A 23,712-nucleotide genomic window follows, 5' to 3' on the forward strand; every position below is an offset into this window, starting at 1 on the left:
AGGCAAGGTCTTACTGATACCAATCTGTAGGTGGTAGCATAGTACATAGATGGAACCAGGGCAGCTGACCGTAATACTTACCTAAGTTCCTAAGTAAGAAGGATAAGGATAACAAAAGGGTAGGGAACAGGCAAGGAACAATCAACCGATTGGTCCTGATTTGGTTAGTTTACTGTCTTCTCAGGAATGATAGTTTCTTTTTTTACTATTATAATAAAAATCTTGCAGTAGGGGGCTGCATATGTTGAGAATTTTAAGTGAAGGGGATTTACACAAAATCAGATAGCAAATACGATTGTCATTTTGTGTACGATGTGTGTGCATACGTTAGTACTGTTTAAGATATAAATAAATATTGTTACAAGAAATGTCAAGCAATTTACCTCTTTGTTTCCTTGCTCTACCTTCAATTAATGCTTTTTCCTTCTGGTATACTTTGATCATCCTCTCTATTCCGTACTCTACCCATTAAATAATAATCTATTCAAAAGCATTCAAAATCGTGTTTTATGAAACATAAATAATGTTCAGACATTGTATAGATAATGTTATGTTTTACTTGTTAAATCTTTGTAGGGTTGTATTTTTAAATAGGTGTTCCAATTTTAGAGATTGTAAGATTTGTAGATTGTTACCTAACCCAAAATTTAGTTATTTAACACCTATCTAAATAATTTTTTTCATGACTGAACACTAGGAATTGTAATAAATATTTAAAAATTTTTCAGTATTTGGAACCTTCTAAAAAGAATCCATTCCTCACCAAAGCACTATTTCCTCTTCATGCCTGGACCACAAAAAAATGTAAGATTTTATTTATTTTTATTTGTTAACAAGAAAATAAACTGATTATTGATATAACTTATGTCTGAAATTTTTTCAAATCACCAGAAAAATTATATACAATTAACCTAATTCTTGTAGGGATTAGAATCTTATAATTTTTAAGAAAACCTTTTTTTAGAAAATTTCTTTTATTATTCATTAGTGTTATTTTAGAGAAATAAGGGGACATTCATTATGAAAGTACATTTTTAAAATTTTAATATGCTCTAAAGAAATTAGAATAGGACATTTTAAAAGACTTGATTTTTTAACATAAAAGGTTGAAATATTCAAAATTAATAAAATATGCAAATTACTTTAATTAGGTTTCTTAAAAATGTAGTGAAATCCATAGAAGAAATTGGTTACAAAAAAGTAAAAACTTACTGATCTTACTGAACTTACTGATCCCTGTCTTTAACCAAATGTGATACACTCCTATTTTGTGGAGTCACATGATCTGACAAATATGTGCTATTAAGTAAACATCAAAATCCTTTTGTAACATATTTTTTATTTAATTGTAGGAATTGTTTATATTAAATAGCGTGTAAATAAAACTATACAAAGTATTCTAAAAAGTTAAAAATATCTTTGAAAATAATTTATTAGGTGTAACAGAGAAGAATCTTTAAAACACAAAGTCTGGTTATATTAAACATATAACCATAAACAAGAAGTAAGATAAACAGTTTCATTTCTAATTATCAAATAAAATTATAAACTAGGTGAAATTAATAAAAAAAAAATTTAATTGCAGTTAAATAAACTATTTTAAAATGCATCTCGTAAATATTACATAATGTTATGAATGATTTGAATAGTATAGTGTACTGCCTAGAAAATCAGGTATATAAAGGAACATATTTACCAACAATATAGGCTATAAGAAAAACTAAAGATTTCTTTCTATAAAGGTTCAGTGTAATTAAAGAAACACATCTGTAACTGAGTAGAGCTGCCCTGGAATTACACCAATCATTCATATTAAACAACATTTTTCTAATTTCCATTTGTTTTTTTTTTTACAAAGATATAGTTATTATGCCATACTCTATGTGCTTAGTAAAGGATGTTTTTTTATCTTGTATGTAAAAAGAATTTTCCTTTTATTTCTTGATACCTGAAGTTTTTTCTGAATATCAGATCATTTTGGTAAAATGCCTCGTTCTTTAAGACAAGTCAGATCAAAGATTAGATACATGCTAAATACAATAAACAGTTTCAATTTGAAACCAAACTCTTTGTATATGATGTGTGTGTGTGTGTTTTGGTGAAATCTGTTCAAAAAGTATCATACCTATCTTTTTCTTGAAAATTACTTGAATGTGATCAGTAAAGTTTGGTAAAAGTGCAGGACTATGTTCCACGTGTATTTTTTGTAATTGCATAGAGGATGTCATTTGTTATTCAGCAGCTATTGCATGCATGAGTTTTGCAGGGCTTGTTGCAATTTTATTTTGTGCATAATGATGATATACACTAAACATTATTATATCAAGTTCTGCCAAAAGCTTAGTGAAACACAAAGAAAAACGATTAAGAAGATTAAGCAGACTTTTGGGAGTGAAGCTACAGGGGTAATAAATATTACAGAATGGAATAATAATTTTCAAAATAGTGACACTTCAGTTGAGAGTGAACAACACACCAATAGGATATTAACAAGCCGAACTCCAAATATCATTAACAATATATGCAATTTGACATGGAAAATCATCTGCTGACTAAGAAATTACAAAGGACATTGGGATTAGTGATGAGTTCACCTGATTTTAAAGGATGAATTGAGCTTGTAGACACAGACCATGAAATTTGTGCCAAAGTTGCTTTACTTGAGCAGAAAAAGATTTGTTTTGATGTTGCATAGTAGTATACCAATGTGATCCTAAATCTGTTAAGACCATGTTGTCGATGAATCTTGGGTATATGGATATAACCCAGAAACGAAAGCTCAGTTGACAGTTATCAGGATTTCCATGCACACTGGAAAACCTGGAATTTGAAAAATCTTTAAGTTCTGGAAATTTCTTGGAATTTGAGCTTATTTGTCATAAAATATTTATTACTGATGTAGAAATTTTGCAAAATTTTACTTATTTTTCCATACTATTATTTTAACCAAGTTCATTTTTTAGTAGAATATATTCTGAAAATAAGGGAGGTTGAAAGATATCTAATTTTATTATTTCTATCATTAGTTTTATTATCTTTGTCAATCAAAAAAAAAAAATTATGACAAATAAAAAAAGTATGAGTTTCATAAAATACCTTGAAATTTTTATCTATGTCTCCACATACAACAAACAATTTTTCCACAGTCACTAAATGTGTTTCACTGACTTTATTAAATTTAAGTTTCACTGACTCTACTAAATTGAAGTTGTAGAAAAAAATTGATGATCAATATCATTGATGCTTTTTTTATGCTTAACAGATGTGTAGGATTTTGAGTGTAATTTTTTAGCTGTTACTGATCTTTTTAATGCCTAAATAAATCACCATCATTTCCAAGGCCAAAGAAAGCAAGACAAGTGAAAATGAAGCTGACTGTTTTTTTTTTAATTTCCTCAGAGTTGTGCAACCCAAGTATGCCCCAGAATTCTAAACTATCAAGAAACAGAACTCTCTAAAGGATCTCCATTACCTTTGTCATGCAGTTTGGTGCAAGAGATTGGATCTATGGAAATTACATAAATGTCAGTTGCATCATAACACACACGCCTATTTGTCACATGTAATCCAGAACTTCAAATACAGAAAGTATTTATTCTGTATAGTCAAATACAGAAATCCTCAGTTCACTAGAACCTAAGACATTTTTTTGAAATCACTACTCACCAGATATGGCTCCTTGTAATTTCTGGTAACTTCAAATGCTTCTGAAAGTGTTCTGATGTCACAGCTGGGAGATATAATGATGAATGTGATAGCACAACTTGTAGAAATATCAAAAGAGATGTACAAAAAATATTTTCAGTATTATGATAAGAGGCTATTTTGTAGGAAACAAAGATTTATAGCCACTTGGTCAATGGTCAGACAGATTTTGAACAAACCTTGTATTTATGTTTTATTTTATAAAGTTTAGTAATAATTATTAATTTTCTGTTTTTAGATTGCTGAAAACAGTGATATATTAAGCAACAGTATTTTGAAGACAGAATTCAAAAGAATGTCACAGTTTATGACTCATCCTATTTTTAACACTTATCATTCTGAAACAAGAATTGTAAGATATATGAAGTCACTAGAAAACAAAGATATTTCTTTAGTTCATTCTATGATTCCACTGGTTTGTATTTTCTGATTTGTCTAAATAAACTTAGAATAGTTAAAAAATTGTTCTATGCAGTTAGGCTCTAGGAAGTGTTTTTTTCATTTTTTCCAGGAATAAAAATATTAACCCACCGGCTTGGTCTAGTGGTGAACGCGTATTCCCAAATCGGCTGATTTGTAAGTCGAGAGTTCAAGCAAACTCGAGAGCCCTAGTAAAGTCTAGAGTCCTAATGTCAGTTATTTTTACACGGATTTGAATAATAGATTGTGGATACCAGTGTTCTTTGGTGGTTGGTTTCAATTAACCACTCATCTCAGGAATAGTTGAACTGAGATTGTACAGGACTACACTTCATTTACCCTCATACATATCATCCTCATTCACCTCTGAAGTATTATCTGAAAGGTAATTACCGGAAGCTAAACAGGAAAAGAAAGGAATAAAAATTTAAAAAAGTGAACAGAATTAAAATAAAGTTTAGTGCTGTCTCTAACATTATTTTTATCCTCTGTTCAAGATTTTATCTATGTTGGGTCATCTGAAATACTTCTAATTTTTGTCCTGCACTATCTTTCACCTGCTGCTGCACATTTGCAGTGTTCTTTTTTGCAAGTTCTTACATCTTCCACTGCTATCATAAACCATCTTATTGCTCTAACTGTACTTCTCATTGCTTACAGTCTCATTTTTACTCCATCCTTTTTCTCTTCTCTACTATACTTCTCTTAAACTGATTTGGCAACCTCTGCATTACTTTTCTTTTCATTATTCAATATCAATTACTTTTATTATATTTCATTCTAGCCCTGCTAAATGAACCTGTTAGGTTTTCACAATATTTTGTATTTCCTCTAGATTATCATAATTGATTTGGCTGTTATTTTCTGCTTTTCCTAGCATTGTTATTCTTCCCGTTCGTAATTGGCAAATATCAAAGTATCGCCATTCTCAAAACTACTTTTAGCAATCACTTAATGCCAAAAGTAGTTTTTAGAATGGAGGTACTCCATAACGCATCGACTACAAATGTTAGAGTGACAGTGCTAGAAAGGGCAAAAAACAATATTCAAATTGACCTGTCAGGTTCATTTTACCTTGTATTTTCTCCGCATAAAAGGACTAATTCTAGCTGAGATTTGTCACCAATAAATTAGTGATTACAGTACGGTAAAGATATTACGAGTAGACAAAGCATGGAAGATCAGTTCATTTAAAGAAAGAACAATGGATGTTAATGATGAACAAAATTCACTGATGAGCTAATAAAGACAATTTCAGTGATAGACATTCAGTAATTAATCGGTATACTTCTTGAGCAGGGCTTGGTAGAATTAAGAACTGTTCTTTATTAGATCTCGACTAAAATTGTAGGCTATTAGAAATATTATGTAGAGTGTACCCAAAAATTTTGCTGACATTTATCTACAAGTTTTTTGTTTTTGTTTTTTTTTTGCTACGGAAAACAAAGAAAGCTTTCTAAACTTTACAGTAATAGCAGATGAAACAAAGACTATTTTACCTATAAATAAACTATTTAAACATCTTGGCAATTTGACACTTCCTGGCAATTTTTAAACAAATATATTAGGGAATTTGATAAATGTTACAGCTTACAATGAACTAAATAATTTTGATGTATGATTAAAAACATGTAGTAAGGAATTTTGGTTTAAGGTTAGCCTCCAATTCCATACTCTTATTTACTATACAAAGTTGTTGGAGACCATCAAGTGAGAAATTTTAGACAATTCCTCTAATAGATGTAATCTTATACAAATAACTGTATGTATATACGTGACATAATCTTAGTGGCAAGGTGCAAAAATGAGATATCCAGTCTAAAAAATACTAGGAAGATTAACAGTATATTATGAAAAACAAATCACTTAGATTCAAATCCTGGGAACACCTCATTTTGACCTACATTTTTGTAACAGAGAACACGTCTTAATATAAGTAGATAAATGACATTCAAACACCAAAGTATACGGGTGTTATGATGGACTTGACCCTATTTGTTATGCATCATTGTCTAAGTTCAAGGTAAATTAGTGGAAAAAATTGAATTATTTGTTAAATTAACAGAGGGGAAGTATAATCAGAAGTCCTTTGCTTGATGACTTTAGTGCTTTGTTTTGCAGCAGGTGGTTATCCAACATCCAAACAGCAAGTGTCTGCATATATCATGCATTTGTTTGGTACTGAATAAATACATTTGAATAGTTAGTAGGTGCTTGAGATTGATACAAATTCAGAAAAAATTATTTTTTGGTCAGGGTAGCACTTCTATACTTCAATTACCAATTACATTATTACTAGCAAAGAATAAGATGAGAGATTTAAGACTTGCATTCTACAATCATTTCATTTCTACCTCTCCTTGTTGGCCTAAGAGTGATTTTTTTCTTTGAATGAATATCATTCATCGGATCAATGAGGCTCATGGTTCTGAAAGGCTTATCATATTGAGGCTCTCATGTTGTTATATGGAGAAACTGTTCTGTAGGGTTTGAACTGATGGTTGTAGGGTTATGAATGGATAATGGTACCTTTTATAAAACTCTTCTTTTTTACCTATTACTATTCCTTGGGCAGTAGTGGGCTCCAAGAGAAAATCAGAGTGAATTCCTCCCTGTATTTCTTCTGCCATCTTTGTGTGGATAATTCTGACCGACATCTTTGACATCAAAGCTGTTGGTCTGTAGCATAGTTATCATGATGCCAAGTTCTCTCGGGCATGCTTTACTGTGCTGCAAGAACTGGACACTTGAAAACCATGTGTTCTGCGATATCCTCTCTTCTGCAATAATTACACTTGGCTGAGGGATTCAATGCTTATGTAAACAAGTATGCTTTAAAGTAACTGACCGATCAGGAACTGAGTTAAATAGTACCCCCAGTTTTCCATGCTTTGTGGTCCAGCCATCTCCGTAGATCCAGTATTAGTCCCTATGTCTATCTTTTTTTCTTTTTTATTTGCTTCCAGGACTGTCGTTAGATATTGATGTCCAGCTATCTTTTTGTCAACTTATCCTATACCATAAACAATGTCTGGACAGCATTAATTAACTAAGAGCAGACAATTCTGAATGCAGAAACAATATGGTAGAGTGTGATTAAATCTTAAAAGGATGCTGAAGAAGATTACTGTACTACCTGAATGAACAAATGAAAGACTTCTTTGACTGAAGCATAGGTCTGATAGAATAATTTCAAATCCTGACAGCAATTTTCCATGCTCTCAGTTTACATATGCTCTGCTTGAATAGTTCCATGTCACATTATTCAGAGATAAGAAATGGTTTTCAGTATGGATGGGATGGAAAAGTAATTTTGTTGAGTGTATATTTGAACTTGATTTAATAAAATTGTTAAATAGTAGTAATATGCTACTCTCCTCCTAGGAAAAGTCTTTGATCTCCAGAGGGATTATGGGTGGAATGGGCATCTGTTGTACTTTCCTAAGCTTGTGGGTACCAATTTTTTAGTGTTTTATTTTCTTTTTATCTCTTCCTGGGTAAATTCCTATTTATTATCACTCCTTTTTATCATTGATCTTTCCATGTTCTGTGAGTTTAGGACAGGTGCACTTAAGTCTAATATAAAAAAGGTACAGTTCTAAAATTACTCCCCTTCATGTGATTCATGGATTTAACAAAGATGTCGACTTGTGTTTTAAATGCATGATTTATGTTAATAAAAGCATTTTTTAATCTTTTATACAGGGTTCATGCACAATGAAACTGAATAGTACTACTGAAATGATGCCTTGCAGTTTTAAGGAATTTACTGATTTACATCCATTTGTACCAAAAGAACAAGCTCAAGGTTATCAGCTTATGTTTACTGAATTAGAAAAGGATCTTTGTGAAATAACTGGCTATGATAAAATATCCTTTCAACCTAACAGGTAAAATTTCTGTGTATAAATTAAGATTTTCCAGTTTTCTCAGATTAGAATGCCTTGAATGTTCAATATGCAAATCATTGTTTTTAGTCTTTTATTTTAATTTCAAATTAATTAATTTGTTAATTAATTCATATGTATTTTTCCTCTATACTTACTCTTATGTATTCATATAGATTATTACATTAAAAAATTAATAAATTTAATAATTTAATCTAATAGACCTAATAAATAAAATCTATTTTACTAAAATAAAGCAAATCTAAAAACATAATTACTGAAGTGTTTAAAACTAAAAAAAATCTGACAACACAGGTTTCTGATACACGACTTACACTTACAGTAAAATTTAAAATATTTATTATTTTATTTAAATATAATATTTTTTTCATTTATTTAATTCAATGATTCTAACTAAAGTGCGCACGCAAAACGTATTTAATTTGCGCGGGTGTGGTGATACTAGCGGCGACGGTCGACACTAACTAAACTAATGTTATTTCACAACTTACATAGAGCAAATTTTGCTTGTACTGTCGGCAGACTGGTGTAGCCAAAAGGCTTAACACACCGGTTGTACGAACAGATGAAGTTCGGTGCTGATTTTAAATAATTAAAGTCATAAGTTGATGTTATTGTCAAATTCCATATTATATTTGAAAATACTTATGTATGAATAAATTAAATGTTTAATATACTCGAAATATTAAATGAATTATTTATATATTATTAAATGTTTATTGTAATTGAATTATGAACTGGAACTGCTATTTAATGCAATTATACAAGAATAATGCGATTGCCATTTGTAGGCGCCTGGAACTGAACAAGAGTGATGACTGAAGAATGAATAATGACCACAAGAATGACGATGGACTTGCTTAAATAATGTTGCTGGATCCGCTGCTTTGTCAGGAGTCGAGTGCATTCGAAAGGAGCCGAGTGATGTATAAGGAACTACTGAATTGTCAGCAGCCAAGTGCGTATGAAAGAAGCCGAGTGCTCTGTAAATATTCGAATGAATCTGACCGAAGCCGAAGATATTTAAATTTAAAAATCCTATTAAATACATTAAAGCTCCAACATTTAAACGATAATAACAAAATATGAATTTGTAAAGAATATTTAAAAATTAAAGTAACCTAAGTCTGAATACAAGGTACCGAGTCAACCGGGCGATCAAGTTCCGAGACCCGGCCAGATGAAGTTACTTTTTTACACTTAAATATTATTCATTTATTTAATTCTACCACTCACCTGTGACATCACAACATTGCAGACGACTACAATAGTGATGCTGCAAAAAATTTTTTTTTCAAATATTATTTTTAATTGTTAACAAATGTGTTAGAAAAATATGACCTTAATTAGGCGAAGTCTCGAGGTACTGAGGATGATCTTGTTCTGCAGCATCACCTCTTGACCGTTTAAGTTGAAATTTTGACCAAGTTTTGGTCAAAATCGGTCTAGTAGTACTGGAGATATAATGGTGATTTGGTGATTTAGAGGCCAACACCAAACACACAAAAATTAACGTCTGAAAAATTTCTATCTGGTTTTTAGGTTCCTTAGGTATCAAAATGTTAAGCTCCAGTGAAAACTGCATATGCCCAAATTGGACTGATTACAGTACTTTACTTTCTAGAACTACAGCTCTGCTATAGCACTTTCTAGACAGGAAAGTAAAAGATAAAGGACTAAATGTTTTTTAGGGAAATTTTTTAATCCTAATTTATTTTAATATAATTTTGGAATATTTAGCAGTTATTTTTATCTAAAAAATAATTGACTATTATTTATAATAATTGAATATTATTATGTATGTGTTGTTCATTTTTATTTAAGAAAACAAACACTAAACCATATTCAGGGTTGAATCTGATTATTTCCTTGCAAATTAAACCAGATGCAATGAAGAAATACTCTGAATAAAAGGAGCAGTATTGCTCTTTTGATAGTAGGATAAAATATTCAGAAATAACATTTTTAAGCAAGGATTCCAATGTTCAAAGATGTTTTGAGAGTTTTAGAAGCATACAATATGCTTTTCTGTTGGATGTAGTGTTCAGTGCTTAGGACAGTGCTGTAATGTAGAAGTTTTATGTTGTAGTGTTATATTTGAGTTGTCAAATCTCAAATTCTTTTTAGTATTACTTGTAGGATAAATGTGTTACAGTTTATGGGAAAAAAGGAATATTAAGAAATAATTTTAACTTTTATTTTATTAGTTTTATAAAATTTGACAACTTTGTGAATTGAATGCTTCAGTATTTGTGTAACTCTTTTTTTTTCAAAGTATTACTTTTAATTCTATTGGTCTCCAATTACCTTTGAATATTTTTCATCAAAATTAATTTATTTCCTTTTCAAATTAAATATTGTACTCATATGGTAGATGAGAACTTCATTACAATCCTGCACTTTACAACATGATATTGTCTTTGACAAATGAGACTTGACATATATCTCATTACTTTCCTTTGTCAAATATCTTGTATCGTCATTGACAATACACAAACTGTATTTTTAATTAAAGTTTTTGAAATAATCTGAATAATTCTATTCTAATAGTAGGTTCAGGTAAAATTTTGGATGAAAGAGCAGAAAACTGAATTTTTTAATTTTTAAGAAAAGTTTTATTAACATTTTTTGTTTTGTAAAATCAAATAATGTACTTTGAAATATTTGCAAAAAGATCTCATTTTACCTCCGTTTACTGCTCACTCTTTCAACTTCTTTGAACTACATATTGATTAGGAGTCTGCAGAGAATCTTAATAACCTCTAAATTCTTAATAAATATTAAAACTATACTTTTAAAAGAGAAAAGTCAATTTCTCCTAATTATTTCCGTACAATCTCTTTTTGGTCTATTTTTAATGTACTATAATGAATTAGGCAATGTTTAAAATTTCCCTTGTGTCACAAACAGAGAAAGAAAGCCTTATTTAATTTTTACCACACCTATGATGTTGTTTTTAATTTTAAAGGTCAAATGAATTATTTTAGTTTTCAAAGTATATTTAGATATATTTTGTTTTATAATGTTTGTTTACAGTGGTGCCTAGGGTGAATCTGCTGGTCTTAGAGCTATTCAGACATATCATGCATCACTTGGTGAAACTCAGCGTGATGTCTGTTTAATACCAGTTTCAGCTCACGGTACAAATCCTGCGTCTGCACAAATGGCTGGTTTCCAAAGATGGCAGTATTGAAATAGAACAATTAAAAGAAAAGGTTATATTTTTATTTATGTTATATCATTGTTACTTTAAATCATTGCCAGGTCCCTCATTCCTAATCTATTATTTTCAGAAGATTAATTTTTAATGGTGATCAATTTCATAACTGAAATAATTTTAAATTTATTTTATAAACTTTAGCCCCCTATGAACATAAAAACAGTTCTTGTGTGTGTGTGTGTGTGTGTGTGTGTGTGTGTTGGCTAGGAGAGAAGAATACTCATCCCCTTCTATGTTATTCCTGAAATCTTCTCTCCTTTTGTCTGTTCTTTTGAGAAACTGTTTTTTGTCTGTGGTACTTCTATTACAAAATGAGACTTCCTGGTTTCCCTCTGGATAACAGATTTATTAAGTAGAAAAAACCTGCAGCTAAAATTCTAAAAAAAAATATTTGTGTGGAAATTGTTTATTTTTAATCTTTTAATTCCTTGTCCCCAAAAAATGGTTACTTAAACATATACACAGCATGTAAATAACAAAAATACCTCCTGCAACATAGGGAAGAAATCCTCATTTAAAATTTAAAAGAGTACAGGTTTACTTTTTATCCTATTTAGAACAGTACATCTTGAGTGAGTAAATGGTAGAAATTCTATTTTTTTTTGTTGAGATGAATAGCCTGTGTTGGTAAATATTTTAAATGAAGAAATAGAAGATATTGTGAAACAGAGGATTTCAACCATGTACATTGTTAAGAATGCAAATACATTAACGAAGCCTTCAATATTCATTAGCTTATATGTCAAATAATGAATATTATTGAATTTGTTAATACAAGTAATGCCATTCATGTGGCACTTGTATAAATAATATAACTGACAAAAATTGAGGTAATGGGCATAAATCAAAATAAATTAAGCCATTACAGCAAAAGCCTTATTTCTTTTAGTTTTATGTGAAATGTAAAGATAATATCGAATAAAATACACCTTAGAAAAATTATTAGTAGACATAACTTTAATTATACTTACAGTATGTAGATAGCACTCACTTCAATGAATTATTCATTCACCTACCTATGAAAATTGTGGTACAATATCATTTTTTATTATGTTGCTGATATCTTGAGAAAAGGTTACTTGATTTGAATAAACGAGATACCGAAATAAAATTTAGTCTCTTTTTTGAAGATTTTACTTGCTAATTATGGCTATGTTGTTACATAATGCGATTTAGTCAGCTTCTCAAAATTCTACTATATGAAAGTGTCATTAAAATGACATGCTCACTATTTATGATTTGCTCATTCCCCAGTTCTAGAGTTACCTGGATAAATTTATGCTTAGAATGATCCTTAAATCAATAATACCATTGATAAAAGGATCATTTAGCTTGGCCCATTGTTTCTTGAATTTTAAGCAAACATCATATAAAAAAATTTTAACACTTACTGTTGTTTGCTGCTTTGGTCTGCTGTACTGTTTCATATTATGCATAAATTGTAGATATATTGTCTCATTTGTAAGCTAATTTGTCATATAATTTCTTTTTAGAATGTAGTGTAATGATGATAAATGTGTCGTAAATGAGTTCATTAGTTTCATCATTAATTAGTACACTAATAAAATGGTTTTTTACAAGCCCGCCGAACTGTGAATGTGTCCAAACACAAGACATATTTTCTAGCAATGGAATCTCTTTGGAGATTTCACTGTACTCAAAAAATCTTAAAGAAAGCACTCTTTTTTGAATTACGTTTGATTCACTCATCACAGTTTGATGAATATTATCACATTTTTGGATTGCTTCTCTTTTAATGCAATTTATAAATGTGGAGATAACATTTTTAAAATAACATCACTGGGTGATTTGGATGATGAAATGATGTATTTCATAACTCTTTTCTTTTTAAAAAATCTCGGCTAATTTAAGAATGGATATTTTCTTGCAACAGAAACACCTATTTCATGAAATTCAGAACTAAGGTAATGAATTTAAGGAATCAATTTCTTTTCATCTGTTTATAAAATCTAGAAGCAGCAGAATTTAGGATGCCCAAGGAACACCGCTATCACTTTCAGGTCTCCACAAATGTTTCTAATACTGAATCATTACCGACACAAGTTTCATATTTTCTTATGACTTCTTCATATGAGCTAAAGAAATTGAGAGGATATTATTTCGAACATGAAGAAGGACTGTTTTCAAACTAGGCTTTGAGGAGTCTGTAAAAAGACGTCATTGATCAGAATGGCGCATATGTTCAAAAGCTTCAAGTAAAAATTCCACATCATTACAGTAAACTTTCTTGACAGCCTTTATATATAAAAGAATAATTCTTTATATTAAAGAAAATACTTGAATTTTTTTTTTTATTCTACTTCAATATTTTGTCTAGGTGATGACAAACAATATAATCTAACGTAGTATTTATATAATTTAAATGGAAGGTATTTTAAATATTTATTTGTTACAGTTATGCAAAGATTAATATGAGTATTGTATGTATACACAAATATGAATGTGTAAATATATTTCCTAAACAACATTTTTTGATAAAACTAATTGATTTTCTAGAACTCTATTAACAATAATATTTTTTTAATTTTGAATAATCTAATTATTTTACAATTTTTCTTTTCATTTACAGCTGGAAAAATTTAACAAACGAGTTTCCTGTATTATGATCACATATCCATCTACATTTGGTGTGTTTGAAGATAATGTAGCTGAAATTTGTGAAATGGTTCATAATTTCGGAGGACAGATTAGGTTTTATATATATCATTTAATTAAAAGACTTACCGTTTACAAACTTTATCGAGTTGAAAATTAGATGTATAGAAAATTAAAGATATGTATAAAGGACATTAATTGTGAACACATAAAACAAATACATCTATTTATGCATAGTAATAAAGTTTTTATTAAATGGATAACTGGTTTTTGTCGGTCAGCATGAAGAAACAATATTTTTGTTTTTATGTGTTTTAAACAGATTAAAAATGCTTATTTTTTAAAAAATATATTGATTTTTCTCCAAATGATTTTTTTTAGGGCTATTATGTGAAACTTATTGCCATTTAATGCTGCAGATGGTACTACAATTAACAAATCCATATTGAAGCGGTTAGGACACAATTCTTAGAAGGCTGAGCTTTACTCAATAATACTATAACCATTGGGCTAAATTTTGGCTATCAGATAGGAAACAGAGTCATAGTTCCAGTACATCTACATAGTTGGTCCAAAGGTTATAGCATCTTAACTAGGAGCTCAGACCTTCACCTAATGGACCATTAATGAAAAGGATAAGGAAAAGGATGGTTTAAGGAAACCCACTTACATATAATAAAATAATAATTTGCAAATATACTGGTAGTTCAGTTTACCATAAATAATTCTGTTTATAGTACAGTCATATTCTAGGTGTAGACCTTATATTTAACGGTACAGTTGTTTTGCTGAGCAGTACTATGAAACAATAATGTTTGTTATTCTCTGCCAGATGGCCAAGATTATCAGCAGTTTTATTTTAATTTTTCTTTCTTTCACACCTTTTATTCACCCCATTGTTAACTGAAATTATGAAAGTAGTTATATACACAGTCATGTTAAAATAGATAATTCAGTTTAAAAATTAATCTAAACATTTTACAAAGTAAATTTATTAAGAAGTACTAAAATAGTAGTTTTTGTAATGGCACATTGAAATTGTTTACCAGAAAAAAATGTTAACACTTAAACAGTAGATAAATAAAAACTTTGTTCTTAAATATGCTTAAACAATAATTTGTTGCATAACCTCTTAATGAAATTTGAAATCACTTTACCTGGAAAAATAGCCAAAAAATTGGTACATTTTATGTTTAATTTGTACAAGTTTTATTCAAATAATTGAAACTCTCAATAATAATACAAAAAAGAACAAGGTTTAATATAATATAAAACTTAATTTATTCCACTGAGTGGTTTTTAAGATATATTTCTTTATAAACAACCTTTTTCTTTTGCAGTAATATATTAGGAAAGTATTTTCACATGCTGTTAAATGCAGGTTTTATTATAAGATATTATGATATTAGCCACTTCCTGATTCTATTTTATTGAATAATTTGTCTAATTAAATATTTACTGATCTGTTTTATAGGTATATCTAGATGGAGCTAATATGAATGCACAGGTAGGTCTTTGTAGACCAGGCGATTATGGATCGGATGTATCTCATCTTAATTTGCATAAAACATTTTGTATACCTCATGGTGGAGGAGGTCCTGGTATGGGACCTATTGCAGTGTAAGTGATTGAAATTGTAATTTACTAACAAATATGATTGTAATAGCGGGTTAGTAACTAAAATTTAATTCACTGTAGAATACATACTCATACCAATGCATGTAGTGCAGTAATAGTCCATGCATTACACAGATTTATTAAATAATTTTATGCAATTTTTTTTTTTTTTTTAGTAAAGCTCATTTAGCCCCATTTCTACCCAATCATCCTGTTATTGATTTAACTGGGGAAGAGAAATCACAAAGTTTTGGTGCAGTAAGTGCTGCACCTTTCGGCTCATCTGCAATTTTACCAATATCATGGGCTTACATTAAGGTAATCAATTATTCATACTGTTAAATATATATATATATATATATATATATAAAGAATTTAATAAAATAAATAAATTAACTTTAAAGTAATATAAAAATATTACTTTTATATTCATTTAAATTAAAACCAACACAACATAAATTTTTCAAAAAGATTAACTAATTATATATGATTGCTTTAAAACAAAACATTAAAAAAGTAAAATTAATAATAAATCTAATTTTAATACTTATATAGGTAAACACCTGCTTTATAGTACAATGTGGAAAGAAAAAAATTCTATACAGAAATGAGAAATGGGAATTAAAAAAGCCCAATATTTTCAAAAACAATTAAAATTTTATAAATAATATAATTAAAAAAATCTAATTATGCTGATCACATTAGGGAAAATAGACAAATTTTCAAATATAGAAAACATGCAAACATTGATAACAAAATCTAAATCTGTTACTCTCCAAAAAATGTACATCACAAAATTATAATTGTTGTCAGGAGTATGAAACCTCATCATTTATATATGATCTATATATTAAAAAGAAAAAACAGCTAACCACATTTAAAATAAGCAGATAATTTTCTTCAGTTCAGAGGCAATTTGTATCTTACTCAAGATGCTTTATATCTATCTACCTACATACATAATTTACCTTATGCGCTTTAATCTCTATTCATATTTTTACTTTGAACTATTTTGCTATTACGGCTGTGTATGAATGTATCTTTTCAATATAAGTATTTGAAAAATACAATATGTAATTTCTTTGAAGTTTCATTTACGAATTTAAAGACGTTTTCAAATGGAATATTCCTTTTGTTAATTATATTTTCCAATTCAAAGAAAATAATAAACTTGAAGCTCTTTGTACCTGATTGTAATATATTAATTATTGAATGGAAAAAAATCAGACAAATTTTTAAATTAAAAAAAAACATGTCTTTTTTGTTTTTACTTCATTCATAGTAATAATAATAATTCCCTGGTCAGAGTTGAAAGAGAGACAGTAACAATTCCTGTCTTTTTTATGGTGGAGACATATGTAAAGCACTAGAGGTATAAAGGCACCCGTAAGAGTTGTTTTCTCTGAAAATAATGATAACTGTACACCAAGTTCATGTGGTAAACAGAGTGAAGGAGTCATTTGTAGGGTTGAATATCGGTAGCAGTTTGATGGGCTTAGTGTATCGATATGCCTTATTTATTTGGCTTGAAGAGAAGGCAGTGGAAAATCACTTCATTCTTCACTTTCCTTAGTAGTAAGCTATGTATGGTATTTTTTTTTTTGGAGAGTGACATTTTTGGGAGAAACTTGAAACTCATGTCAAGTTTTGCCTGTACCCATTTCATTTATGACACCTAATTATAATTACAGTTACAATACTAATGAAAGATGAATTTTGTAGCATATGAAAAATGTCAGGCCTGACTAGGATTAGAATGCAGGGCCTCTATGGTGATGAATGCAGGACTTTCATGGAGATCAGCATAGTGGTAATAATAATGATGATGATAATTATTTAAATCAAGACTGAAGATGCTGTAATTATTGAAATAATACCTTCATTTCATGAGTTCTCTTATGTTATTGTATTATTTTTTCATTAATTTGTATTGATTTATACTTTTATATTATTTTTCACTACTTTTTTCAGATGATGGGTGCAAAAGGTCTTCGTAAAGCAACACAAGTTGCAATTTTAAATGCAAATTATATGAGTAATCAGTTAAAAGAATATTACAAAACTGTTTATCGCAGTCCTAAAAGTGGTTTAGTAGCACATGAATTCATTATTGATGTTAGAGAATTCAAAAAAACTGCCAACATTGAGGCTGTGGATATTGCTAAACGACTTATGGATTATGGTAAGGCATGAATGAAATATTTTTTTTTCTGTATTATAAATGGTCTGCAGCATTACAACTCATTTGTATCGAACACTTTTTAGAACATTTAAAATAGCATAAAATAAAACATATTACATTATAGCACTTAACTGTTAGGTGAAACAAAAAAATGATGATACAAGAATATGCTCTTCATGACATAGAGAGCTACTGAAGAAAACATATTTTTATAGTTTTTTCTTTTGTATTGTCAAAATTCAATAATAATGAAATAAGTATTAGTACAACTGAAACTATACAGGCTTTTAGATTTAAATCTGGTATGAGTGAATCAAGGAAGTTTGCTTTTTATTTTGAAAAGCCAGTCACTTTTTTTCATTTTTATCTTCTTATTTTATAATGATTGCTAATCTTTTTGTATTTCTATGTCTAGAAAGTACTGTTTTTATATTTTATTATTATAATAGGGCTATTGCATATTCTCTTAATCACATTGATCAAAAAATTTTTACCTACATTTTTAAGGACAGGCTGTGTTGGTGTAAGGCTTTTCTATCATCCGCTACGATCGATCTGGCTTAAATTGTATTATAAGTTTAGGAAATATAAATCGTGTAATATAGTTTTTGTTTGCAAATATTTAAAAAGGCAGGAATAAAAATTCTGAAGAACTAATGATTTAGTGAAAATTATTGTTATATTTAATGAATTGAAAATATTCATTTGAAGCAACAATACTGATTTATGTTTGATTTCAACAGTTCCATTATTTTTTATTACAGTATGGGAATAATTTGCTTTATATGAAAATAATTTTTAAATATTTTTTTCAAAAGAACATATTCTGTTAATGAAATTTATGAGTTGTAAGCTATTTACAAATGAAAAAAATATATATCATGCTGTTGCATGCTAGCAGTTTGATAAAGATATTAGAGGATTACACATATTAAAATTCTTACAAATGCAATTTATTTACTCTTAAGTATCTTACTACTTACAAAATAGATAAATTATATTTCACAAACAATAATTCTGATTATCTATGAAATTTAGAATAATTAATAAAAATGCATACAAAACTAAAAAGTGAGGTTGCAGCGAGATTACAGTTACAGACTCCAATAAACTTTATACAAAGATATTTTACTTTTACTATTTACATAAGAAAGTGACTTATTTTTATAAACAAATAATGTCTTCTGTACTTGGTGAACAGCTTCTTGTAATCGATTGCAAAACAGATTACTGTTACAATTTCACTCATATGCTCAAATGTTACCGCACATATTCATTGAATGTTATTGCACACTCTCTGTAGCTGGCCTTCAGTAGTATCTATAATGTCAAGCCTAGGGCTTATTCTGATGTAACTGCAGCTGAATCGTATCCCTTGTTCATTCAAGGGTAATGGCTTCAAAACATCTATTGTCCAAACCTTACACACTATTTTATAAGCTTTTTCCATTGTTCCTGTGTTGTTTCTGCATTTTTCTTGATATAAACTATTAAATAATAATAATTTATAAAAACCACTTATCAACAACTTTTAAAGGAAAGTTGTAGGTAAGAGGTTTTTATAAATTATTATTATTATTGTGTAATCATACCAACAGGCCATGTTTAATAGAATTATTATATAAATTATTGTAGGTTTACATTCTTAAACATCTTAAATAATTATTAAAATTAACATTTAATGTTTTTTTATTTTTAGGATTTCATGCACCGACTATGTCATGGCCAGTTCCTGGTACTCTTATGATTGAACCGACTGAATCTGAAGACAAAGAAGAATTGGACAGATTCTGTTGCGCACTCATCGGTAAATACAGCATTTCTGATAAATAATTTTTTTTTCATATAAGAAATATTTGAATGTCTTATATAAGATTTGATTTACAAAATTAAACCTTCCTTAATAGTACAAGTTTTAAGCGTGAAACCTGGATAGTAATTATATTACTTAAGTATGGTATAAGAGAAGTGGATCAAAAAATAAGTTACACCCTTGCTGTTCTTGAATTAAAGGGGTATATTAATGTCTTACGGTGGCAGCACTGGTTATGTTGTTGTCTTTACACTCCCCTAGCAGCAATTCTGTATGACATTCGGTATGTGTGTAGTATCATTGTCAATATGGCATGTCCTCTAGAGGTTTCGTCCAGTAGTATGATTTTTGTGGGCAAAAAATTACAGTTGTGAAATTCATTGCCAAATTGTCGAGGTATACGAAGAGAATGCACTGTCACCCCATGATCACAAAATGGTGCCAAATGTTCAGAAATGTAAGAATAAATGGGAGTGACGAACTGTGTGCTGGGCGTCCTTCAACTGTAAGCACGATGGGTAACATGTGAATGCAATGATTTTGAGTAACTGGTGCATTAAAATTAGAGAGATTATAAGTGAACTTAACATCAGTTACGGTCCTGTGTTTGCAATTATTTAGCTTGGTTACCATAAGATGTGTGCATGATGGGTGCCACATCTGTTAGACCGACAACCACAAACATCAACATTCGATTCTGTGGGAGTTGTTTACAGTAAATTTATGTCTCGAGGAACAATGAATGCTGATCTTACTATGAGACTAAAAAAATTGTGTAAAGCCATTAAAGATCAAAGACCGGAAGATTGAGCGATGGGGTAGGTTTTCTTCACGACAATATTACTTCTCATTCAGCTTATGTAACGTAGAGTTACTGCAAAAATTCAAATGAGAAGTGTGGTTTTGGTGATTATGCCAAAAAATAGATAAAAATATGTAGTTTTTTGTTCAAAAAAAAAAAGAAAAGTTTTATAAATATGTATTTGTTTCATAGAGGGGGTTGTAACTTACTTTCTGATTGTCCCTTGTATTATAAGAATCCGTTTCACTTTATGATATTTTGGTTTAATACCCCTAATTTAAGAAAGCCTCTCTATCTTTCTTTTTCAATTGTTCTTTATTTCTTCTCTTCTTCCTTGGATGAATGTTAAACACTGGTCACTACGTTGGTTCCTTCCAGTAGCTGTTTCTGTTTCAAGTTTCTTGTGGTGCCTTCTAGTAGCCTGGAGGCCAGCTATTTCTCTACTTGGGCTCAGTAGAGTAGCAAAGCTTTTGCGCCTGTGGATTATGTTTATGTTGAAGTTACATGAAAAGCCAAATTAATTAGACCTAAAATACCCTTCAGTTCAATTTGCCCAGTCTTCTATTTCTCATAAAATCTATCTGATCACTTGGTAATAGTTGAATTACTGTTGCCTGATGAATAAAATTTTTATGTGTTTTGTTGAAAATTATATCTCATAAAATAATGAAATTGATTTTCAGCCCAACAAATTGAAACCATAATGATTATCTTGGGCTTCTAGTGTAAGAACAAAATTACAGAAAATACATGACTATCAGATTGCTTGCTGGTACCCATATGTATAAACAAAAGGACCGATAATTAATAAATAAAAATATTAATTTTGATATATTTATGTTAATACTATCTTTGCTAAATAAAGAAGTCTTATTATTTCTAACAAAAATAACAATATCCATATCAACCAAACCAAACATTTTCCTCTATGCAGCACAGTACTTCAAGAAACAGAAATCAAAATATGCTTTCATTAATAACTCATTAATTATTTTTAAAAAATTCAATTGATGCCTTCTAAATTTTATTTTAATTTCCATTGATTTTTTTACTTTATTATTATCTCATATACACTTAATATTTTGATGTATTAATTGTTTCTAATTTAAAAATAAACAAAAATTACATATTTTTTGATGGGATACTACTTAATCAGACCCTTTATTTGTGAAAATGAGGGCCATTTATTGATCTGAAGCTGCTTTTCATTCATTATATAATAATCATTCAAACTCTAGCTTACAAATTACAAGCTGTTCAATCTGTTGTTAATGTACTGTTGTCAAACTTCAAAACAGTGACTGCAATGCTAGGCATTCAGATGTCAGTGGGAGTACAGTATACCTACGTGCCTGCACAAGTGCCACTCATTCTTCACCAAGTAGCCGACTGTGCAACTCTCCCACCACAGCAGTCCCATCACTCGCAGGCACCTATAAAAGAGCGAATTTTCAATTCATCATCAACCACCGCCTGGAGAAGAAGAAGAAAGAAGTTTGCTGGCTGTCGGGGGCCCAGCATGGGATTGCTCTGGGAGAACCGCCTCAGTGGAAGATGACCGACACTTTGAGGCTGTGTGGGGCCGGGGGGCCATCACTGCTGCTGAGGGAAGAGCTCGGGCAAGCTGCAATTCTCCGACTACATTTGAGCCGAAATTGCTGGAGACCAGCTTTTCCTCAGGCTATCTCACAAAAGACCCCTATCAGGGCCATCATTCCAAAAATCTCAAATGGCACTTTTCAGGACTACCACAAGATTTTAAGGTACCATGCATTGTTGAAGCCATTTGGCGACAGAATATAGCCTGTAAATTTTTAATAGGATAAAAATGGTTATCCAACCATCCATCTAAGTAACCATTTTGTTGCTTATCAAAAGTAAAAAACTCATCTTTTACAGTTTCTCAATACATCAGAAGTGTTTCTTAACTGAGTGGATAATTTAAAAAATAAAATATATTTATTATTTTGTCTTTTACTATTATTAAAGCTATCATGCAACTATAATCAAATAATTTTTTTTTTAAAATGAATGAGTAGAAATTTACATTCTTTTTTTGCCCTGCATTGTGATCTAATTATATATACACGTTTGCACACACATCATATTTAATGTTAACATTAATTTATAAAAAATAAATTTAATCTTACATTGATTTAAACTGCAATAATAACATGTTGACATTATTGGTATGCATTCCTCAGTTCACATTTATTAGCAAACATGTCATGGGAGTTGATTTCAATTATCATTTATAATTTTGTGGTTTTTTTTTAATATTATATATTCCCACAAATTTTTAAGTAAAGTTGTACCAGATTTAATGCTAGAGAATGTAGTTGTTCAAAGTAGTAGCACAGTAATACTTTGCAATTTACACTAATGGATTTTCTAAGTTGTTTAAATAAGATGTTTGTTTTAATAGGTATCAGAGAAGAAATTGCTGCAATAGAAAATAAACAAATGGATATAAATCTAAATCTTTTAAAACTATCACCGCACACACAAGAACAAGTTATGGCTGATGAATGGAATCGACCTTATAGCAGGATACAAGCAGCATTTCCAATGGTATATTTTTACTTACTCATAGGAAAAAAAATATTTTAATTTAAAAATTACTGTAATTAAACATTCACAACACTTACTGTACGATTAGATAACGAAATTCTTATTAATATTTTAGCTAGCTGTGTTATATATATATGCATGTGGGTGTAATAAAAATTTAATTTTAAATACAACTACCTTTTTATATAGTTACTGAAAATAAATAACATTTATGTTTGAAAATATCGCTAGATGACAAAGCCAACAGACAAACTGGCTGCCGTTTGATGAACTAAAATTCTTCAAATATATAATCAAACTTCTCATGGAAAATACACAACTTTCTCATAGAAAATAGAGCACCGTAAATTTCTTTTTGTAATGTCTTTCAATAATACAAAGTAATTTCAAATTTAATTATGAGGAGTGTTAAAATTTAAATTATAAATTGAATCTGGTGCGAAATATAAGAAATAAAAGCTGAAGTAGTAGCACATCTGATGGCTGGAAACAAGCATTAACCTATTCCAACAGTTCAGCACTTAGCTGTTATATGTTATTTCGTTATAAGTGGAAAAGTTTATTATTACAAAATTTCTTACAAAAGAAAATATGAAGCTGTCAGAAATTTACATAAGACTTAAAAGATATTATAGTGAAGGAAATGTTGACAAATGTAAGCATTTATAAATGGAGTAAATCTTTTAAGACTGTCGAAACATATAGAGAATAAACCTCACTCTTGTTGTTTGAAAACATCGGCAACACAGGAAATGACTGACAGGGTTAACACAATTATTCAAAATGACTGTCGAATTACAGTGAATATTGCTTCTACATTTGATATCAGTGTTGTCAGTCTGGATAGCTCTATCAAAA

The 23,712-nt window shown here is 29.5% G+C and overlaps 1 protein-coding gene across 7 annotated transcripts in view; it reads left to right on the top strand.

Annotated features, from left to right (window-relative positions):
• Positions 1-23,712, top strand: part of LOC142326660 (glycine dehydrogenase (decarboxylating), mitochondrial-like) — a 108,241-nt gene that overhangs the window by 82,310 nt on the left and 2,219 nt on the right. For 2 of the 7 annotated variants that reach the window (XM_075369266.1, XM_075369267.1), the window contains 7 exons: positions 729-804; positions 3,944-4,120; positions 15,344-15,489; positions 15,663-15,804; positions 17,458-17,668; positions 19,368-19,475; positions 22,709-22,854. In XM_075369266.1, coding sequence (XP_075225381.1) covers positions 729-804; positions 3,944-4,120; positions 15,344-15,489; positions 15,663-15,804; positions 17,458-17,668; positions 19,368-19,475; positions 22,709-22,854 — 1,006 coding nt within the window. Of the gene's footprint in view, positions 1-728; positions 805-3,943; positions 4,121-11,075; positions 11,249-13,843; positions 14,146-15,343; positions 15,490-15,662; positions 15,805-17,457; positions 17,669-19,367; positions 19,476-22,708; positions 22,855-23,712 lie in introns of those variants that run through there. The other 5 variants (XM_075369272.1, XM_075369268.1, XM_075369269.1 and 2 more) reach the window with 4 other exon arrangements.

Source organism: Lycorma delicatula, chromosome 6 (assembly GCF_047948215.1).
Source record: "Lycorma delicatula isolate Av1 chromosome 6, ASM4794821v1, whole genome shotgun sequence".
Classification (NCBI taxonomy): Eukaryota; Metazoa; Arthropoda; class Insecta; order Hemiptera; family Fulgoridae; genus Lycorma; species Lycorma delicatula.